The 22,152-nt window shown below is 35.7% G+C and overlaps 1 protein-coding gene and 1 long non-coding RNA gene across 18 annotated transcripts in view; one reads left to right on the top strand and one right to left on the bottom strand.

Moving 5' to 3' along the window:
* The window catches only part of BAZ2B (bromodomain adjacent to zinc finger domain 2B), a 316,333-nt gene that overhangs the window by 162,818 nt on the left and 131,363 nt on the right, over positions 1-22,152 (top strand). For all 17 annotated transcript variants that reach the window (XM_047721833.1, XM_047721835.1, XM_047721834.1 and 14 more), the window contains one exon: positions 9,325-9,468. In XM_047721833.1, the coding sequence (XP_047577789.1) occupies positions 9,325-9,468 (144 nt within the window). Of the gene's footprint in view, positions 1-9,324; positions 9,469-22,152 lie in introns of those variants that run through there.
* On the bottom strand, positions 10,368-10,752 carry LOC125095457 (uncharacterized). The gene is made up of 2 exons (XR_007125898.1): positions 10,631-10,752; positions 10,368-10,430 (listed from the first exon to the last, which is right to left on the bottom strand). It is a non-coding gene; the product is annotated as an uncharacterized LOC125095457 (long non-coding RNA).

Below are 22,152 nucleotides of genomic sequence, written 5' to 3'. Positions count from 1 at the left end.
TCACTTCGCTTAATGCCCTCAAGGTCCATTCACAAAGAGCAAGATTTCATTCTTTTTTTTTTAATGGCTGAGGAATATTCCATTATATGTATATGCCACAATTTCTTTATCCATTCATCCATTGAGGGATACTGAAGTTGTTTCCATACCTTGGCTATTGTAAATAACATTGTTGTGAACATGGGGCTGCCTATTATCTTTTTGAGTTAGTTTTTTCATTTTGATAAATACCCAGAAATGGAATTACTAGATCATTGTATTTTTAATTTTTTGAGGAATTTCTATACTGGAGCTGCATCAGTTTACATCCCCACCAACTGTGCACAACTGTTCCCTTTTCTCCATTCCCTTGCTAATACTTGTTAGTTCTTGTCTTTTGGATAATAGCCATTCTAACAGGTGTGAGTTGTGGTTAATTTGCATCATCCTGATGATTAATGATATTGGACATCTTTTCATGTACCACCAGAGCCAGGTGATGAAGGGATGTTCCCTGAATGACAGCTACAAAAACCAGGCTACCAGACATAAAAACTAGGAAAACAGATTTGTATAAAACTCTCTAGGAGACACTAGGACTCTGGAATGTGACAAATAGTGAGCTCTAAGACAGTACCCAGCCTCCAAGTTCTCTGGAAAAGATTGCATTACAGTCAGCCCTTCAATGTAAGTTTAATTAGAAGCTGACCCCTCAGGTTGAATTCATGATGATTAGCTAATAAACCTCCCTCACAAAAAGATCAAGCTGTGCATCTGTTGCCTCTTCCTCTTGCTGGAGATGGTAGCTACTTAAGAACCCTTTCTCTGCTTGGTGCAATCCTATGGATCCATGAGTGTAAGCCCCACTGCCCACCAGAGACAGGTGATGTAGAGCGATTCCTTGGAAGCAGTCATAAAAATTGGTGTTCTAGATAGGGGTATGATTATTATGGTGTGGGACCAGGAAAACAATCTCTCCTGGCATCCACAAGTAGGCAGTCAAGAGGTGTTCCCTAGGCAGTAGCCCTCTAAATTGGGGCACTCGTTGCATGTAAAAGCTTCCTTCTGGAAGATACTGGTGTTCTGGAGCACAGTAAAGAGGAAAGTGTGAAGATGACATCTGCCTGTCTCCATCCCTGTGGAGTGTTCCAGCAGGCTCCTGGATCTTTGTGTTAAATTAGATGCTGCTCCCTTATGCCAGTGCTTTAACTCAAGTAGTTCTGGGTGTGATTGGCTCCCTCTGAGCTGGGTCTTGGGGTGGGTGAATCTGAATGTGAGTCCTTTAAAGGCAGTTTCTCAGATCACATGGTCTTGTAGGTCTTGAGATGCAAGCTTTGTTGGTTCTCAAAGTTGTTGTTTTGGAGGCTCATTTCTCAAGTGTGTGTCATAAAAGTCGGGGTGCCCAGTGTGGGGCTCAAACCACTTGCTCCTCAGGAGAACTGTGTTTTGAGTTCCTTCCTGGTTGTGTGTCCCCGTGCCAGGAGTGGGGTTTTATAGCAATATTGTGTCTCAGCTTCTTACCTGCTTTAATGTGGTTCTCTTGTTTGCCTGATATCTAGTCATCACTGAGCCAGACTTTAGGGTTTTTTTTTGTTTTGTTTTGTTTTGTTTTAGAGGAATTTGTTTCATGGGTCACTGTAGACTCAGTGTGTCTGTGGGAGGAGGTGGATTCGGGATCCTTTTGCATCACAATCTTGAACTGGAACTCTCTGTAGAACATATTGAAGGGTAATTTTCAGCAATAACAAATCTTTAGAAGTTCTTCCTTTTTTTTTTTTAGTTTAACTGTCATTAATACTAGCACATGGTAGCAAGTGGTCAAAAAGATATATAGTGAAAAATACTTCACCTATCCTAGATGCCAATTCCCTAGTCCCTTTAGCTAGGAGTAAAGAGTTACCCGTTTCTTTCTTTTCTTTGTTTTTGTTTGTTTCTCTCTCTCTCTCAAGAGAGAAAGTATGTGCAACCGAGCGCTGAGTGAAGCGAGGGGCAGAGAGAGAGAGGGAGAGGGATGGAATCCCAACGGACTCCATGCTGAGCCAGAGCCCCATGTGGGACTCAATTACAGAATCCTGATGCCATGACTTGAGCTGAAACCAAGAGTCCAATGCTCAACTGATTAACCCACCCAGGTGCCCCCAGTTACCAGTTTCTTAAAAATTTTCTAGAAGTATTCTACATATACAGGCATAAGAATATTCTCCCTTGGGGTGCCTGGGTGGCTCAGTGGGTTAAAGCCTCTGCCTTCGGCTCAGGTCATGATCTCACAGTCCTGGGATCGAGCCCCACATCGGGCTCTCTGCTCAGTAATGAGCCTGCTTCCTCCTCTCTCTCTGCCTGCCTCTCTGCCTACTTGTAATCTCTGTCAAATAAATAAATAAAATCTTAAAAAAAAAGAGAATATTCTCCCTTTTCTCTTCATCACACATGAGATCATGCTATTTTTATTCCTCCCCAGTTTACTTTTCTCATTTAATAAAATAATCTAGTATAGATTTTGTGCATGGTATTCTATTAAAGGGATGTACCTTAATTTAACAATTCCTAATTGGTGGAATTTTTGTTTCTAAAAGTCATTTACCTGGGCACCTGGGTGGCTCAGTGGGTTAAAGCCTCTGCCTTCGGCTCAGGTCATGATCCCAGGGTCTTGGGATTGAGCCCTGCATTGGGCTCTCTGCTCAGCGGGGAGCCTGCTTCCTCCTCTCTCTGCCTGCCTCTCTGCCTCCTTGTGATTTCTGTCTGTCAAATAAATAAATAAATCTTTTTAAAAAAAAATAAATAAATAAAAGTCATTTACCAGAGTGCCTGGGTAGCTCAGCTGGTTGAGCATCTGACTCTTGATTTAATCTTGGGTCATGATCTCAGTGTCATGAGATCAATCCCCATGTCAGACTCCATGGTCATTGGGGGTCTGCTTGGGATCCCCTCTCTCCCTCTTCCTCTACCCCTCCCCAATGCTCTCTCTCTCGCTCTCTCAAATAAATCCTTTTTTGAAAAGTCATTTATAATTAATATGTTGTAATAAATATCCTTTACATATATCTTTACCCATATATGTGAATATACTTCTTGGATAAACTGAAGATTTTGAATGAGAGTGATAATATTAGAAAGACAAACCTAATGTTAGGATAACCAGGACAAAAATATTTTTGCACGATATGCACAAACTCTTAAATTCATTTTGCTCTTTAAGAAGTATGTTTTTCCCGTTAGGTTAGCTCTGCTTCTTCCCCACTGAAAGGGAGTTTTTATTCTAGTTCATCAGACTGTAGTACTTTGCATCTTTCTTTCTTCAACTTTTGAGTATATGTGGATATCTTGCATAAAGTAACATGACTTCTGTTTGTTACCCTGCTTTGTTTTTCCTAATCTCTTATTCATCAGCCTCACCTTCCAGAAATATATTAGAAATTCCAGTTAATTTTAGTTGTATTTCCTAGTTAAGCAAAGCTTTAGTCTTTTTGGTTGTATTTTGGGACTTCGTAGATTAAAGGAACAATTAACTAGACATCGGCTCTCTTTTTATTCTTCTGACTTTTGTATCCTTGTTAGAAATTTCTAATCATTGTCAACATTTAAATTCATATACTCTACTTAGAGTTTAGTTGATCCATACATGTTAAATTTTGTTCAAATTTTCTGTAAATATTCTTTTATATCTTAGGATAGCCTCTTTCTCACAGATGTCTCATTGAAAAGGAATATTTAATCCTTTTGGATAGATATTTACTGAAGAGCATGAAAATCAGTGCTCTACTCTTGTATAATTTTCTTTTCTTTCTTTTTTTTTTTTTTTTGGAGATTTTATTTATTTGACAGAGATTACAAGTAGGCAGAGAGAGAGGAGGAAGCAGGCTCCCTGCTCAGCAGAAAACCTGATGCGGGGCTCAATCCTAGGACCCTGGGACCATGACCCGAGCCGAAGGCAGAGGCTTTAACCCACTGAGCTATTCAGGCGCCCCTTGTATAATTTTCTTATCAAGTCTCTTGAGGTATAAATAATACAACTAAATCTTTAAAAGATTTAACAGAAATTTATAATTTATCATGATACACATTTGGAGATAGAACCAGGGCAATGAAAGGAAAGATAAGGAAAAAGGGGAATTAAATTGTTAAGTATTTTGAAGATTTATTTATTCATTTTAGAGAGAGAAAGTGGGGGGGGTGCAGAGGAGAGAGAGAATCTCTAGCAGACTTCCCACTGAGTGCCAGGGCTTCATCGCATGATCATGACCTGAGCTGAAATCAAGAGTCGGACACTTAACCAACAGAGTCACCCAGCCACCCCAAATTGTTAAATATTTTAATACAATGTGAAGGTTTTGTTTTGTTTTGTTTTGTTTTTTACCATCAAGTTGGCAAAACTCTGATAGTGACTTGAGGGTTAGTTTAGTTCAAACCTATCATTTTTTCAGATAAGAAAACTAGTATTTAGAGTGTCTGTGATTTGCTCCAGATCACAGACTGCAGCACAGAGCACCTGGTTGCCAGCCCATTTTTTTAAAAAAAGATTTTATTTATTTATTTGACAGAGAGAGACCGAGATCACAAGCAGGCAGAGAGGCAGCAGAGAAAGAAGGGGAAGCAGGCTTCCTGCAGCGCAGAGAGCTGATGCAGGGCTCGATCCCAGGACCCTGGGACCATGACCTGAGCAGAAGGCAGAGGATTAACCCACTGAGCCACCCAGGCACCTCATGCCAGCCTATTTTTGTTTGGGGATGCAATTGTTACTCTTTATGGTGGTTGTTAAAATATGCGAATCTTCAAAGGAAATTGATTCATTTTATATATTCATATTTTAAGTCACAAGATATTATGCTTAAGACTCAAAATAACTATGTTTGAAAATGTAGGTAAATAAAAGTTTTGTAAATAGAATGACTTTCCTTCAAACATATTATATAATTTTGTTTGTTATCTAATAAGGTGTTTCTGCCTTATCTCCTATTTCACAAAATCCCTTACCAGAAAAGTTTTTGTATCTTCTTGGCTTTTGTTTTTGTTTAGCTACTTAAAATCTTGAAATATTATTTGTCCAAGTGTGTTCACTTGCCTGGAAGTTATCTAAAGAAATGGTTTTATAAAAGTCGTTGTCAGACCTTTTAGAGAATAGTGGACTTGTAAATCTAATGTTAGTGGCACTACTAAACCAAAAGCAGCAGCAGAGTGACTACCTCATGATCTTTATTATTCTTGATTACTGTTTTTCACTTGAGTTTACCTTGCAAGGATAAATCAGGTTTCACCAAATCTACCCTTGTGCTTTGAATCCCCACAGAGAACTTTTGATATTGCTGACAAAGATAAAGACAGAACACCTTCTAGGAGAAATTATCTACGTCTGTTATTATGTTTCCTGCAAATAACACAAAGGGCAGCTGATCATGTTTGTACTTCTTAGCCCACGTGTCTTGCTTTTCCTTAATAGCACCTGTTCAGGTTTACACCTAACAGCTATCAGTATTCATAAACTCTGTGATTACACAAAAGGGAAGTCTGCTGTGCCTGAATTTGAAGTGTTATCATTAACACCTGATCATTGGATCTTTTTGGAATGAGTATAGAAAATCATTATGCAGAAAAGTTGTTTGTGACAGTTCTGACTTTTGTCTATTCTCAGAATTGCTATTGGCAAATATCATCCTAGTAAAATATAGTAAATTCATGTTATCCAGTATGAGCAAATGTTCTGAGATATGTTAATGACCTATGATACATTATCAGTTTTAAACAATTAGGACAAAATGTAAAATAATAGACGAGTTAGACTGACACAAACGATAGGTTGAATATAATGATAATGTTATCATTTATCACAATGTCAATAAATCCACTTAATCATCTTATAACAATTATATAGAATTACTACTTACTAGAAAGTTTTAGTTAATTGCATTCTAAGTAATACAATTTTTGATACTTTAGATCAGGATTTCTCAACCTTAGGGCTCCTAACATTTTGGGCCAGGTAATTCTCTGTGTGGAGGATGTCCCCTGTATTGTAGGATTTTAGCAGCATGCCTGGACTCTATCTCTGCAGTGTTAAGATCAAAATAGTTGCAATAAAGTAATACATGAATAATGTATATAAATAGAACTTCTTTTTTTTTTTTAAAGATTTTATTTATTTATTTGTCATAGAGAGAGAAGCGAGAGCGAGCACAGGCAGACAGAGTGGCAGGCAGAGGCAGAGGGACAAGCAGGCTCCCTGCCAAGCAAGGAGCCCGATGTGGGACTCGATCCCAGGACGCTGGGATCATGACCTGAGCCAAAGGCAGCTGCTTAACCAACTGAGCCACCCAGGCGTCCCTATAAATAGAACTTCTAAGGAAAATGGCTGCATAACCATATTTAAAAAAAAAAAAAGTTAAGCCCCTTTCCACTTAAATGAACAAAAGGAACCAAAAATAAAACAGAAAATTCCACTTTATTGAAACTAAAAAAGGCCTTTAACATCATACCACTAGCTGTAGTTCTACTTTGTTATTTACAGGTTTAAACTTTATTTTTTTAAATGTTATAATAAAGAACCTACTAGTATTTTATTTCTACAGAATAGATTCTTAAAAGTAGATTGTAAGATCCAAGTATATGTATATTTTTAATTTTAATGACCATTTCCAGGAAAAGATCTTCAATAAGCAATATGTAGAGACTGCTCATTTTGTTTTCTGGGTTTTACCTGCTTTAGTCCTGAATCAAGTAATAACAACTGAAAGAAATGTACCTAGGGTTCATAATTTATTATCTTAAAAAAAGTAATGACTATTATTTATTGAATACTTTTATGCCAAGTAGTCAGCTAAAGTACTTAACCTATGTTATATCACCACACTATTTTTGCGGTAGAGTACAAAGGCAAATTAAAAAAAAAAAAAACTTTACATTTTTTAAAAAAATAAACACATTTAAATAGCACATTTTAGAATTTAATAAGATAATGAGGTTACCAGCTATACATTTTTAAAATAGCCTTTTTCTGTAAACTCTAACAAAGGTTGCATAATTTTTGTATATAGGGAAATGAGGCTTATGGGTGAAAATTGTGGAGAAAATATTAGTATGGGCCTTTCCATCAGACCAACCACACGTCTTCAAGCTCCTTGATGACCATTTGATGACCCAAAACCTGCCTTTCAAGTGTTAGTTTCATGTAACTATCAGTAACAACTGCTCTTTTCCATGATGACTGCTGATATGGAGAAAGAAAATTTCCTTAAGAATACAAACTCATTATAGCAGTACCATCATCTGTAGATGTGCTGACAGCAGTGCCAGAGAGAAATTTTGAATTGTATATGATTGGAAAGCTTACTGAAATGGTTACTAATAATGCTATATGTTAACCTGAGATAACCTTTACTATATCTATCGATCTTATGAGTAAAATCATCTAAATACCCTGTGGATTAAACCAACTTTTATACATTAGCTCTGCCTTATTTTAATTGGTCAGTATTTTAAAATCAGACTATTTTTCTTAGAAAATATAAAAATGAATCAGGGAAATCAGATGGGGAGATGAACCATGAGAGACTATGGACTCTGGGAATCAAACTGAGGGTTTTAGAGAGGAGGGTGTGGGGATGGGTTAGCCCAGTGATGGGTGCCAAGGAGGGCCTGTATTGCATTGAGCACTAGGTATTACATTCAAACAATGAAGCATGGAACACTGCATCAAAAACTAATGATGTACTATATGGTGACTAATGTAATTTTTTAAATTATATAAAAAAGAAAATATATAATAATTATGTGAATTGCTTATAGAATTCCATACAGAAATCTTTTCCATGGTTAGATTTCATGGTGAAAGTTTGCTTGTGGTTGATCATAAGTTCAATTATAAATGAGCAGTATCTTTTGTTTTGTTTTTTCCTATAAATTGTGTACTTATTAATGTAATTGTGAACTTCATGACTTTCTTGCCTACTTGTAGGATCAGTGTTTGCAGAGAGTACTAAAATAACTGTAACCTATTCTAGATTTAAAAATTTATTGGGATATAATTGATATATAACATTTGAAATTAGTTTCTTTTTTTTTTTTTTTTAAAGATTTTATTTATTTATTTGTCATAGAGAGAGAAGCAAGAGTGAGCACAGGCAGACAGAGTGGCAGGCAGAGGCAGAGGGAGAAGCAGGCTCGCTGCCAAGCAAGGAGCCCGATGTGGGACTCGATCCCAGGACGCTGGGATCATGACCTGAGCCGAAGGCAGCTGCTTAACCAACTGAGCCACCCAGGCGTCCCTGAAATTAGTTTCATGTGTACAACTTAATGATGGATATTTATATATATTGGAAAATGATCATCACAATAAGCCTACTTAACATTCATCACTACACAGTTACAAATTTTTTCTTGTGATGAGAACTTTTAAGATCTACTTTCTTAGCAACTTACAAATATACACTGTAGTATTACTAACAATAGTCAGCATGCTGTACCTTATATCCCATGACTTATTTTAAAAGTGGAAGTTAAAACATTTTGATCCCCTATTATTCATTTCTACTCTAGATTTTTAATATCAACATAAACTTACAACAAGACCAAAGTAAGATTGCACCTGAAATTAGCTAAGCAAATAAATGAAGATATGTGTAAGTGCTCACTTATTATAAAGGGGTCATACTAAGGCCATTTTAACTGTAGTTCAAACCTGACAGTAACAACTCTAAAATGTATTTGTCTTTTTGGTGGGCGAGGAGCGCTTGGTCTGATACAAGTTACCCAGTCAGATTGTTGGATGCTTAAGATTTTCAAGACTTGGATTTAGAAGATCCATTCCAATGTGGTGTTATTTTCTTGATTTGTTAAGATAATATGGGTATTATGTTGTAAATGAATAGATGATGAGGTGATTTAGGAAGAATAAGAAGTTAATATGTGGGGCGCCTGGGTGGCTCAGTGGGTTAAGCCGCTGCCTTCGGCTCAGGTCATGATCCCAGGTCCTGGGTTCGAGCCCCACATCGGGCTTTCTGCTCAGCAGGGAGCCTGCTTCCTCCTCTCTCTCTGCCTGCCTCTCTGCTTACTTGTGATTTCTCTCTGTCAAATAAATAAATAAAATCTTAAAAAAAAAAAAAGTTAATATGTTATATGCAAATCTATTAAAAGAAGTTTTGGTATACTTAACATTAAACTTCATAAATTGATATTTTAAATTGTACTTCTGTTTTTATTCCATATTTTATCTTTCTGAAAAGCATGTTTTTTGAAATTATTTTATATTTTATAAAAGTATGCCTAAATGACTTACTTTGATAATAAGATAGGTTTAATTCTTTGAATAATTCCACTATCTAATACTGAGAATTAACATTCTTCTCCCTCTTATAGATATGGAGTCTGGCGAACGGTTACCATCCTCAACAGCCTCCACTACTACACCTTCATCTTCTCTACCTTCTGTGGCTTCATCAGTTTCAAAAGGCGGCCTTTCCACGGGAGCTGCTTCACTTAGCTCTACAATCAACCCATGTGGTGAATACCCTTTATTAACTCAGTTTTAGAATGCCATCCATTTACTAATTTGCATTCATAGTGTTTTGTTGAAATGAATAAAACGATTTCATTACCTCTGTTGACCTGTTGAAAAATAACTAGGTTAAACATTGAGCTTGTATTTTTCTGTATTTTACCAGCACACTGAGATTGCACTTTTCATGCTTATTAGGAGCATTCTTTGAGAGTCTCATCATAATGTCTTAATCTGACCATTTCAATTAATAAATGAGTACACGCAAAATGTTTTGAAACAATAGGCCCATGAGGGAGTAACGAAATACAAAGGCGTTTTTGGTGGTAAGGTACCAGTGCTATGGACCTTTTATTCTAAATTTGCTTCTGGTATTTGAAATATCCTTCACCAATCTCCAGCTTTACCCCACTTCACGGATGTGTTCTAAGGGAGATCATTTACTCGCTGGAAAATATTTTAAAAATTAACAGCATGACAAGTTTCTCTTAAACATGAACAAAGTTGAAATTGCTAAAAGACAATAATAAAGAGCTTTGCTTCAGAAATGAAAATAACACACATTTTGATTAATTATGTAGAAGGTATTTTAAGTATTGCCCAAAATCACTCTTTGCCCAAACACAGATTTGATAGAATACATCCCTTTTAAAAAAAAAAAAATAAAATAAAACGTGTTTAGTATGATTAATTCATTCCTTTATCACTAAGAAGCTTTTTAACCTTAAACATTTTTTATCTTAAATATTATTTCATATGTTTATAAGCAGTAGAACTAAATGATACCTTACTTTTTAAAAATTAGATTTATAATTTTGAATAAATAAAATGCATAAATAGGGAATGTTTGCCAACTAAATCCCTTAGTAAACTGCTGAATATATATTTGTTCAATAATTTTTTAAATCAATGGAATGACAGGAAGGATGTCATTTTGTCATCGATTTATCAGAACAATTTTCTATAACTTTTTTTTTTTAAGATTTTATTTATTTATTTGACAGAGATCACAAGTAGGCAGAGAGGCAGGCAGAGAGAGGAGGAAAGCAGGCTCCCCGCTTAGCAGAGAGCCCGATGCGGGGCTCGATCCCAGGACCCTGGGATCATGACCTGAGCCGAAGGCAGAGGCTTTAACCCACTGAGCCACCCAGGGGCCCCATCTATAACTTTTTTTTAATGATTATGAAATAACTAAGATACAATAGTCTTTTGTTAAAAATAAATAAGTAAATAAAATCCCTGTTCTCCTGCATCCTGTGCAGTCTTGGTTTTAAGTCTTTTCACAAGTTCATGCACACTCCCCTTATGTGTGAGATAATGAATGCTTTTGATGATATGCTGTGTTCAAAAATAGTGATGCAAGTTTTATCTTAAGTTAGTTTGTCTAAATGATTGCACGCAATTGTACCTTTGTAATTACTCTTCCCTACTTTTTATAAGTCTTCTTTCCTTTGTTGTCAACTCATTTCAGTGTATCTTCCAGTCTCCTGTCTAGCTTTGTATTTACTTCTGAATTAGTCTTTATATAATGTTTCTAAAGATTTTTTTTTTAATGTTGAAGGTTTTAATAGCATTCTTAAGTACAGAACCATGAGCTTTCTGGACACTTTGCTGTTACCAGTTTCTCAGTTTTTTGAATTAGTAACATGCTGGGCACTATTTTTTGTTAGCAATAGTTGGGAGTTGCAAAAGGGGTGGGGTATGCTGAGTTGCTGAGTGGCATCAGAAATTTCCTGGTCTAGAAAGGAATTCACTTTTATCATTTATTCTACAACTTAAAATGTTGTAGGCTTTTTTATGTTGAGTTGCTTACTTTGAATGGAAGCATATTTTATTTCTGTGTTTATTCAGAAATAAATCAGTTATTAACACATATTTTTCATATGTAGAGCATGAGTTTTTCACTTTCTAAGAAAGTACTTTTTTCTTTGTTTGTTCTTAGCTTTCACAGTGTTATTTTTTTTATTTCAAGTAAAGCCTTATATTAACTTTCAGCCCATAAGTTGCTTAAAAGAATGCACAGTTGTCCCACATAGCTCTATTTATCATATTTTCCTGTCTTCTCTTATTTGATTCATTCTTTCTGGCCCATTCATTGGGATAATTCTCTTCATTTTAAAACAAGATCATCAAGTGTTAATGGGCCTGGGCTTTTTGTCTTAATAAATAACTTAAATCTCCTCAATTTGTTTGATGTATAAAGACACAAAACGATTTTCATCTTTAAAATGTCAGAACCTCAACAGTTCTTTAATGGCTCCTTTGAGGACAGTCTGTTGTTTGAAAGTTATTTTAATTGGCCTTTCTGTCATCTTCATTAATGGTATGTCTATAGGAATTCTTCTGAGTTACAAAGGATGTAATTCAAACCTGCTTTAAAACTTTGAATGATCCAACTAATTTTTTTGAGAATCCTTCTCAGGATTTGGGATTAAATCTACCTGCAAGTTAGTCTGTCACTATTATGGATGTTAGCAGAAGACATGAAACTCCTGGATCAGAAGTTTTATTACTTATTGTCACAACAGTTAATACGAATATCATGTTGGATTGGTTCCCCATGCCTCCCAAGTCCCACAGAGGCTACATGATGGCCCAAATGAATCTTTTAAATGCAGTGGGTTTGTGTCGCAGCTGAAGAATACTGACCTTGGGGAAGCCATTGCTTTCATTTTAAGAAAATGAAAGCAAACCCTTTCCTTGTCTTAAAGAAGATGTTGCTTTATCCTTCAGGGTTGCTCCTTGCAAATGCAATCCTGAGAAATGGCCTGCTTAAAGAGTAGTCTAGGCTTTGCATTCTTAGCATACCCAGCAATAACATGCAGGGACCTGGAAGGGGAGGATTACATCTCACAATGCAACACACCTTTAATTTTATTATAGTTAGCTAGGATAGAAAACAATATCGCAATAGTGATTGATTAATCTAAGGCTATCTGCATATGGGTTTTGTTGGTCTTGTCAGAAGAGTAATATTCCTTTCCCTTTAAGGTATGATTTAAAAAAAAAAAAATAACCTGCCTGTTTCTAAAAAATAATTTGGGACAGCTTTCAGTAAATGTATTGGCACAATAAACAAAAAGTAAATAAAATATCAAAACATAGGCTCTAAAAACTGAAAAGGTGTTAGCTGAAGAAAGCCACTCTTAGCGAACAAAAAACTTACTGAATTAGCTGCTAAAAATAGAAGGAAAACATAATGGCTTACATGATTCACATACCATTGTTAGTAAGCATATCAGTTCCTCAGAAGAAAACCAGACTTTTTTTTCTGGCCCTGCGTGGTGTAGGAAATATGTCACCAGAACATTTGTATAAAAAGCCAAAATGATGCACAGTGTCCCACGTGCCACTTTCACAGATATTCAGACTGTTCCACGTAATTGGCTCTGAGTGAAAGCCAAGAGAATAATTGTTCCAGAATTAAATTTTATCAAATTTATTTGAGATTTGTGGTCATTGACCCAATGCAAGGATTGAACTTTAATACATTTCAGTGATAGTTTAAACTGTGTCATAGACCAGTGATTTTCAACCCATTTTTAAGGGTAGAACTTTCAAACAAAAGCTTATAAAAATACTGAGTATATAAAACAAATAAGCCATTTAAAACTTCTCTGGCTAAAGCCTAAGTATGCTGAATTTTCTTTAAAAAATTAAAGAGACTGATATACATATGTATCTTAATAGCAGGCCACCTCCCTCTACAGAAGTGTGCCAAATCGTAGTATATTGAGTAAATTGCAAGTTGACCAGTAAAGGCCTCAATTAAGGGTATGTGTCAGTTCTGACGATGCTTAACTATGAATAGGAAAACATGGCAATTAAACACACAAGCCCATAGAAAGGCAGTCCTGGAGTGGGTAATGCCATCACAGACCTGGGCTCCTAATTTTATATTCTGTATTCCAGAGCATGCGACTTTCATGCTTACATGTATATCCCATGGCTGTAAGAGAGCTGATACAGCACTATTTTCCAGGAAAGAAGAAGGTGGGGTAGGAGTGGAGCAAAAATTGCATGCCAGATTACTTTGAGCCTTACTAAAGAGCTTTCCCAGAAACCCCATCCAGAGATTTCCACTTATATCTCTTTCATCAGAATGGTAATCTCAGCTTCAAGGACGGTCAAGGAAACTAGTTTTTAGCTGAGCGTACTACCGTCCTAAAGAAAATAGAGGTTATTAGTAAGGAAGGAGCAAATGGAGTGGCAGTATTACAATGGCTAAGTGGAACCAGAGGGACAGGGGGTCAGGCTGGGGAATAGGCTCATGTCAGATCATTTAGAACTTCATGTGTGATGCTTAGAATTTAGGCAGAATAATGTATTGATTAAAAGCAAAGATTTTGCAATTGAAATACTTTGAAATTGAATCTTGGCTTATCCACATATTAGCTATGTAAATTTGGGCAAATTACTTACTCCTCTGTAAGCAGTAGTTACACATCTATAAAATAGATATAAAACCAGCCATTTTGCAGCATTATAAGGATAAATGAAATAATGCCTGCCATACAGTAGGGGCTTAGTAAATTATAGCCATTATTTTTACTCGTACTTCATCCAAGTGGAAGGGTTTTATCATCACATGGCTTTGAAAATGAAAGCTTTAGCATCATGTTGAACATCAGTTTGCAACGAGAATGAGACCAGAGGCAAAGAAGACTTTTAGGAGTTACTTATATTTATCTGGGTGAAAAATGATATGGGCCCAAGATAAGGAGTTATTGGCGATGGAGAAAAAAGGTTGCAGAGATATTTAGGGAGTAGATTCTTTTGGAATATAATGACTACTCAAATTTGGCAAGGCAATGTTTAGACAGAGGGAGAAGCCCTAACATGACTTGAAGAACTGGGTCAGGAGTGATGTAATGAGAAATGTGGAGGAGGAATAAGTTTAAAGGATAAAAGGCTTAGGTATCTTTTTGCATATTGCATTTAATGGAATGTATATCCATTTATATATCCACACAACTGTTGGTGGATATTTGAGTCGTTTTTGCCAATTACAATGTTATGACCATTAAGTATGGATTCCAATGCATGTAAGCATACATTTCTGAAAATGTCTTCAACTTTACCAGTAGTACTAATTTATTTTCCCACCAGCTGTGTATTAGAATTCCTGATGCTTGTCACCCATGCTAACACTTCTCATTGACAGCCTTTTTGATTTTTGTCAGTGCTGAATATGAAATAGTGTCTCATTAAGGTACCTTTTTATGTTTTTAGCCTTTTGGATTTCTTCTTTTTTAAAGTGATATTTTAGGGCTTTGATACATGTTTCTATTGGATTATGTATCTTTTTCTTATAAATTTACAAGTGTTTTAGATTTTGGATGCTGGTCCTTTTGTCAGTTATATTTGTGGGAGATATCTTTTCCCAGTCTTGGTGTGTCTTTTTTTATTCTAAATTACCTTTTGATTAATAGAACTTCCAATTTTAATGTAGTCAGATTTATCATATTTTTATTTATGCTTATTCTTTTTGTCCTAAGAACTCCTCTTTTCCCTTCAAGGTCATACATAGTATTTTAAAGATTTCACTTATCTCTCCTACAGTATTAACTTTGAAATGTCTATGGCTATCAGATATCAAGCCAGTTGTGAGAGACTGAATTGGCTTTTTGGTTTTGCAACTGTGACCATTTGGGGCTGTTAGTTGATACATCAGTCAGTTCAGTCCATGATAACATAAACCACTAAGGCTATTTAAGCAGAAAGAGGTTTCTGGGTACTTACAAAATTATTGAAGAGCCAGCTCCCTCATTCCCACAAAGGATTTCAGGGCATTACTGTTGAATTGGCCTGCTTAAGGAAACTACCCTTGGTTCAATCAGGATACCACTGTTCTAACTGAAGACTCCATGGGTCACACCAACTTAGCCACAATCCAGTGATCAGGAACCACGGATATAACTGCCTCCAAGGTTGATCTGTGTTGCCTGCTAGATCTATACCAGCCAAAAGGATGCCTCATGCACTGCTAATCTGCCAGCTTAACTTCATTTTTAATTCTTTCGAAACACATCTGATTGGCAGAATCTAAATAATGACCAGAATCCTGGCTGCAAGAGAGACTAGTAAATGTAGTTTTTAGCTGCCCAGCTTCTGCATCTCAGGAAGATACAGTGAAAGGAATTTAGAACAAATGTTAAATGAGCAAATTACCTCTTCACTTGAGCTCATCTAGTGATGCCCACCGTCGTATCTCCCAACCTGTGAAGTATAATAAATTCCTGATACATATAGATGAGCTTTATTCCAGTTTCAGCAGTTTTTTTTCTTCAGAATATTTAATAGCTCATGTATATGTAGTACAAATCTCTTTTGAGGGGTGCCTGGGTGGCTCAGTCAGTTAAGCCTCTGACTTCCACTTAGGTCATGATCTCAGGGTCCTAAGATCAAGCCCCACGTCAGGCTCTGGGCTCAGTGGGGAGCCTGCTTCTCTTGCTTCCTCTGCCTTTCCCCCTACTCATGCTTGCACTGTCTCTGTCTCTCTCTCTCTCTCTCAAATAAATAAATAAAATCTTTAAAAAAGCAAAATTAATCTCTTGAGATTCTCAGAAATGATATAGTTGACCTCTCCCTTCTTCTTGAAAACCTATTTTGGGGGGAATGTTTGTATCAAATTGATATTATTTCTTCCTAAATTTTTGGTAGAATCCACCAGTGAAGTCATCTGGGTTTTCAAGTTTTTCTTGTAGTTGTTGTTTTGTTTGTTTTTGGAAGACATTAAAACACGAGTTCTACTTTTTAAATATCAATGCAGAACTATTCAGATTATCTTTTTCTTCTTTAGTGAGCCTTGATTGTTGATGTCTTTCAAGGAGTTTGTCCATTTCATCTAAATCATTGAATTTATGGGCACATTGTTGGTCCAAATAGTGCCTTATCCTTTGAATGTCTTCTCTTCCATTATTCATATTAGTGAATTATTATTATTACTAATTATTCAATTAATGCCCTTTTTCCTTCGTGACTAGAAGCTTATCAATATTATTAATCTTTTTGACAAACTAGCTTTTGGTTTCATTGTTTTTTCTCAGATTTCTGAGATTTATTGATTTCTGTCCTTTATTATCTCCTTCTGTATTTCTGTGAGTGTGATTTCCTGTTGTTGTTGTTGTTTTTTTGTTTTGGTTTGGTTTTTTGTTTTGTCTTTTTTTTGGTAACTTCTTTTTTTTTTTTTTTTTTTTTTTTTTTTTTAGATTTTATTTATTTGTCAGAGAGAGAGGAGAGCAAGCGAGCACAGGCAGACAGAATGGCAGGCAGAGGCAGAGGGAGAAGCAGGCTCCCCGCCAAGCAAGGAGCCCGATGCGGGACTCGATCCCAGGATGCTGGGATCATGACCTGAGCCGAAGGCAGCTGCTCAACCAACTGAGCCACCCAGGCGTCCCTTTTTGGTAACTTCTTAAAGGGAAGGCATAGCTCGTGTATTTAAGACTTTTCTTTTTCTTATATATGCATTTAAGGCTATAAACTTCCCTGTTAAGTTCTGCAATAGCTGTATCCTACAAACTTTGATTTATTTTCATTATTATTCTAGTGAAAATATTTTGTTTTCCTTTATGAATTCTTTGACCGATGGGTTATTTAGAAGTCAATAATTTGACATTTTGATTTTTTAAAATGATGTCCATTTTAATGTCATTGTCATCAAAGATATACTGATGATGACCCTGTTTTCTGGCTTTCCACTGTTGCTTTTTTAGACTGGCACCCTGTGGGTCTGTGAAAATTGTCAGGTTAGCCAAGTACTTAAGCAAAGATGAGTCTCTTTCTCTCTCTGGTTTCCTTGCTTCTAAGATTACCCACTACTTTCCAGCTGCTCTGCCAGATTTGGACTCTGTACTCTGTATTCTAACACTTCAGGCTTTCTGCTATCTAAGCTAATCATGGTGAAGGAATGTACTCAATTAAGAAATACATCAAACTCAATTGACCTGACCTGTGTACTTCTGTCTTTGAAGAGTAGATTTCTGTATATTTTATGCTAACTATTTTGCTGTGCCCCTGGGGTCCTTCCCCATTCATGCACAGTGTACTTATAGCTAGGTATTTATTGCCAGAATTCCCCCTTTAAATTTCTTTAATTTAATTTCTTGATTTTGTTTTAAATCTAGTTTTTATTATCATTTTCTGTGGATGGTTCATGTGACCTCTGCACTACTACTACAATATTACTTAAAGTGTCCCCCCAAAACAAATCACTTTAAAAATTTTTTTGCTTAAAAAAAGGGCCATCTGTACCCCAATGTTCAGAGCAGCAATGACCACAGTTGCCAAACTGTGGAAAGAGCCAAGATGCCCTTCAAAAGATGAATGGATAAAGAAGATATGGTCCAGGGACGCCTGGGTGGCTCAGTTGGTTAAGCAGCTGCCTACGGCTCAGGTCATGATCCCAGCGTCCTGGGATCGAGTCCCACATCAGGCTCCTTGTTCTGTGGGGAGCCTGCTTCTCCCTCTGCCTCTGCCTGCCACTCTGTCTGCCTGTGCTTGCTCTCTCTCTCTCTCTCTCTTTCTGACAAATAAATAAATAAAATCTTAAAAAAAAAAAAAAGAAGATATGGTCCATATATACAATGGAATATTATGCCTCCATCAGAAAGGATGAATACCCAACTTTTGTATCAACATGGATGGGACTGGAGGAGATTATGCTGAGTGAAATAAGTCAAGCAGAAAGAGTGAATTATATGGTTTCACTTACTTGTGGAGCATAAGGAATAACACAGAGGACATTGGGAGATGGAGAGGAGAAGTGAGTTGGGGGAAATCGGAGGGGGTGAGGAACCATGAGAGACTATGGACTCTGAGAAACAAACTGAGGGTTTTGGAGGGGAGGTGGGTAGGGGGTTGTGTGAGCCAGCTCCTGGGTATTAAGGAGGGCAAGTATTGCATGGAACACTGGGTGTGGTACATAAACAATGAACCTTGTAACACTTGGAACCTTGGAACACTGAAAAAATTTTTAAATTAAATTTAAAAAAAGAAAAAATTTTCACTTAAGACCCCAGGAATGGTATGTGACTCAGTCTAGTAATCCAAATATGTTATTTCCCACAGAGTAGTAAGGAGTAAGGAATAATGGGCACATAATGTAAGTTAGACTAATCAAGGACAAAGAGATCCCATTCTGGGATTCTTATTAGTGAGAAAGGATATGCTTTTGTCCCACAAATATAGGAGAAAGGGCTCATTTGAGGACATAGAGCCAAGAGAAGAAAGAGAAATTAGATACTGGTAAAGTTTCAATCAATCTTCCTTGTCTAAAGGGAGCTGTTTTCAAAAGTTTTTACATTATATGAGTTAATACATTCACCTTTTCACTTAGCCATTTTGAATTGGGTGTTTGGTACTTTTTGACCTAACCGATATACCCTCTAAGATCTAATTTCTGCCTAAGTAAAACTTACCTGGTACTATTGTCACTCTGTTCCCGTTATCTTTCAGAGTCCTTGGCCTTTTACTTCTTCAGTTACAAAACATTCTTTCCCAAACCAGGATGTCAAACATGCTCTCCCTCTGTCTGGAAAAACCTTCATGTGGCTGGTTCTTTCTTATGCTTTTTCTCAGGCTAAATGTCCGGAGACATTAATTGGAGAATTCTCCTCTTTTCATAGTGTCTATGTAATTGTTCCACTATCATATATTTTTGTCCCCAATAATTTCCTCCATTATACTCTTCACATATATAATTGTACATTTGGTGTTATTTTACTTATTTGTCCCTTTGTCTACATTGAAGGACAGAAACTATATCTGCTTTCTTTTATCAGCATGTATCCAGTCAGTGCCTGGCACAAAATACATGCTTAAGAAGCAATTTTTGACAAAAAGAAGGAGATGAACTTGCAGGACTTGGACTTGAAAATTAGATGATAAATTAACTTTAATTAGTAAGTTTTCTAGGCCATGCTGTATTTTGTTCTGGTAGTACCAAATGGCTATGCAGGTTTTAGCTGGGGATGAGCATTATAAGCCACATGGTGAGGAATCTTAAAGGATCAGTTGACATTACTGAAAAAGGTATGAATAAATAAAACCCTGCAAGTCCAAAGTTATTATTTTGTTAGAACTTCTCATTTAAAAAATAATCAGGGCTGAAGTTTACAGTCACTAGAGAATCATTTAAAAAAAAAAAAAAAGAGGTAGCCTATTCTTTTGGGTTTAAGAATAAACCCAAGGTTTCATTCCAGTTTCTTTTAGTATTTATGTTATGATATGAATAACTATTATAACATTTTTAGTTGCTTTGTCGATAGTGTAGATATCTATAAATTTCATTTAAAAAGACTCTCAAATGTTCAGCTGTATAGCCTTCCTCAGTGGGTTTATTTTTGAAATATTATTTTACTTTAATTTTTATTTGTAGTTTTAATTTAGAATTTTAACAGTAAATTATTATAGAAAGGTAATGCCTTCAAATTAATTAAGTACTCATAAAAATAAACCCGGTGTTATAGATTAAATTTTATCTACTCCCAAAAAAGGATATATTGGAATTCTAACCCCCAGTATCTCAGAATGTGACCCATTTGGAAATAGGGTCATTACAGAGGATCAAGTTAAAAGGAAGTTATTAGGGTAGGTTTTAAACCAATATGACTGGTTTCCTTGTAAAAAGGGGAAATTTGGACACAGAGACATGCACAGAGAAGCCCATGTGAGGATATAAAAAGAATACCTGAGGTTCCCAAAAGCTAAGAAAGAAGCATAGAACAGATCCTTCCTTAGTGCTTTCAGAGGTAGCACGGCCCTGTCATTTCTTTGATTTCAGACTTCTGCCCTCTGGAACTGTGAGATGTGGCTTATGTTCTAAGCCACTTAGTTTGTGGTACTTCAGTATGGCATCCCCAGCAAATTAATATACCCAGTATGTTTTCCAAAGCTGATTTTAATAATTTTTGCTCATTATAAGAATTTTTTATTTATTGAAACATAGGTAAAATAAGATTTTGGAATTCAATTAATTTTAGTTACCTTTTCTCTATTTCATTATTAAAATAAAGTATAGCTGGACTTGAAGATAAAACTATATAAAAAATATTGTATATTTTTAGCATTTTAATCCATGAACTCTAAGTCCTTTCATTGGTCTAACAGAAATGCTTATTACAAAAGAGGAACTGCTCCTTTCTTTAGCAACAATCATTTGCTAAACTGAATCAAGAACTGTTTACCATGTTCAGTGTTAGAGAGTGGCAGCTTTTGTTCCCAAGGTTACCTAGACTTTTAATGACTTGTTTTCTAATTAAAAAAAAATTGTTTGAAAGGAAAATAGTAACTTTACATAGAATCCAGGCAAATCACTACATAATCAAATGTTCAAAGTTACTATCACCAGTACACATAGCAACATCTTGGACCTCAAATATGTTGTGCTGAGAAGGATGTACTGCTTCTCCTTCCCAATGATGCATAACCTCTTCTAATCATGAGAAAGCATCAGACAAACCCACATTAAGAAATGTTCTACAAAATACCAGACCAGTACTCTTCAATGTATCAAGATCATGAGAGACAATACTGAGGAACTGTCACAAATAAGAGAAAATTAAGGAGATATAGCAACTAAAACTGATAAGATCTGAATAAATTATTAATTTTAATTCATCAAGATTAATTTCCTGGTTTTGAAAATTATTTTATGTCTGTAAGATGTTAACATAGGGGTGGTTGGGACTCTACTAATTTTGAAACTCTTGTGAGTCCTAAAATAATCTCAAAATAAATGCTTTAAGTGAAGACTTCCATTCTATGCCATGCATCTTTTTAAATACTAAAATATAGGAACTGGCTGAGAAATTTTTGACAGTGCAGGAATGAAATGAAGATTATTTGCAGGAAATGTCACCATTAACTATAGAATTCTTTCTGTTCTCTAATCAAAGTTCCAAATTATATTTTGTACATTTTGAAAACCAGAATATTTGAAGATTTAATATATTTAAGAATTTTAATATGGACCAGTAATTTGAGCATTTCTTTAATTTACAATAATTTTGAAGATGTTCTATTTGTTATTGCACTTATTCATTGTTAGTGTTGAAGTGTGCACATAACTTTTACTTGAATATGCTGCCATTTTTTATGATTAGCATACTTTGCAGTTTGTAAATTAGAGGCTGATTTTGCAATGCCATAAAATTATGCTTATAATTTTAAAGAACTAGAGACAAGAGTTTGAAGACATGTTGCAACAAGTTTGGGAAGCAATGAAAAGATTAAAGACATTTTTATTTCTAGCATACAAAAAGCAACATTTGTGGAGTTCTATCATAGTAATATAGTATATATATACTATATGGTATATATAGTATATATATAGTAATATAAAATATATATTTTATATATATTTTTTATATAATTATTTTGCTTTAATTGGCTATCTGGACTTTTCCTGTTAGGAGATTTTGTTCACTGGTAGTTCAGGTTCAAGGCATTAGTACAGTATTTATACTATCCTGTTCTTGTGGAGGGAAAACACTTTTTGTGTTGTGGCATGAAATGCACTAGCATTAATAAAGATATTTGCAGTTACCATGTCTTGTTACTGAGACACTGACATTTTATGTAGCTGCTTTAAATCACTTATACCTAGATTGGCTAGCAGAATTTGAAAAGCTCTGCTCAAAAGTGTTCAGCTTCTTATAATGTAAGTCAGAAGTTAGGTATTACAGATG

This window comes from Lutra lutra, chromosome 3 (genome assembly GCF_902655055.1).
Source record: "Lutra lutra chromosome 3, mLutLut1.2, whole genome shotgun sequence".
NCBI lineage: Eukaryota > Metazoa > Chordata > Mammalia > Carnivora > Mustelidae > Lutra > Lutra lutra.
Note: the sequence above shows the minus strand (reverse complement) of the source record. Positions and strands in the feature narration are given on the sequence as shown.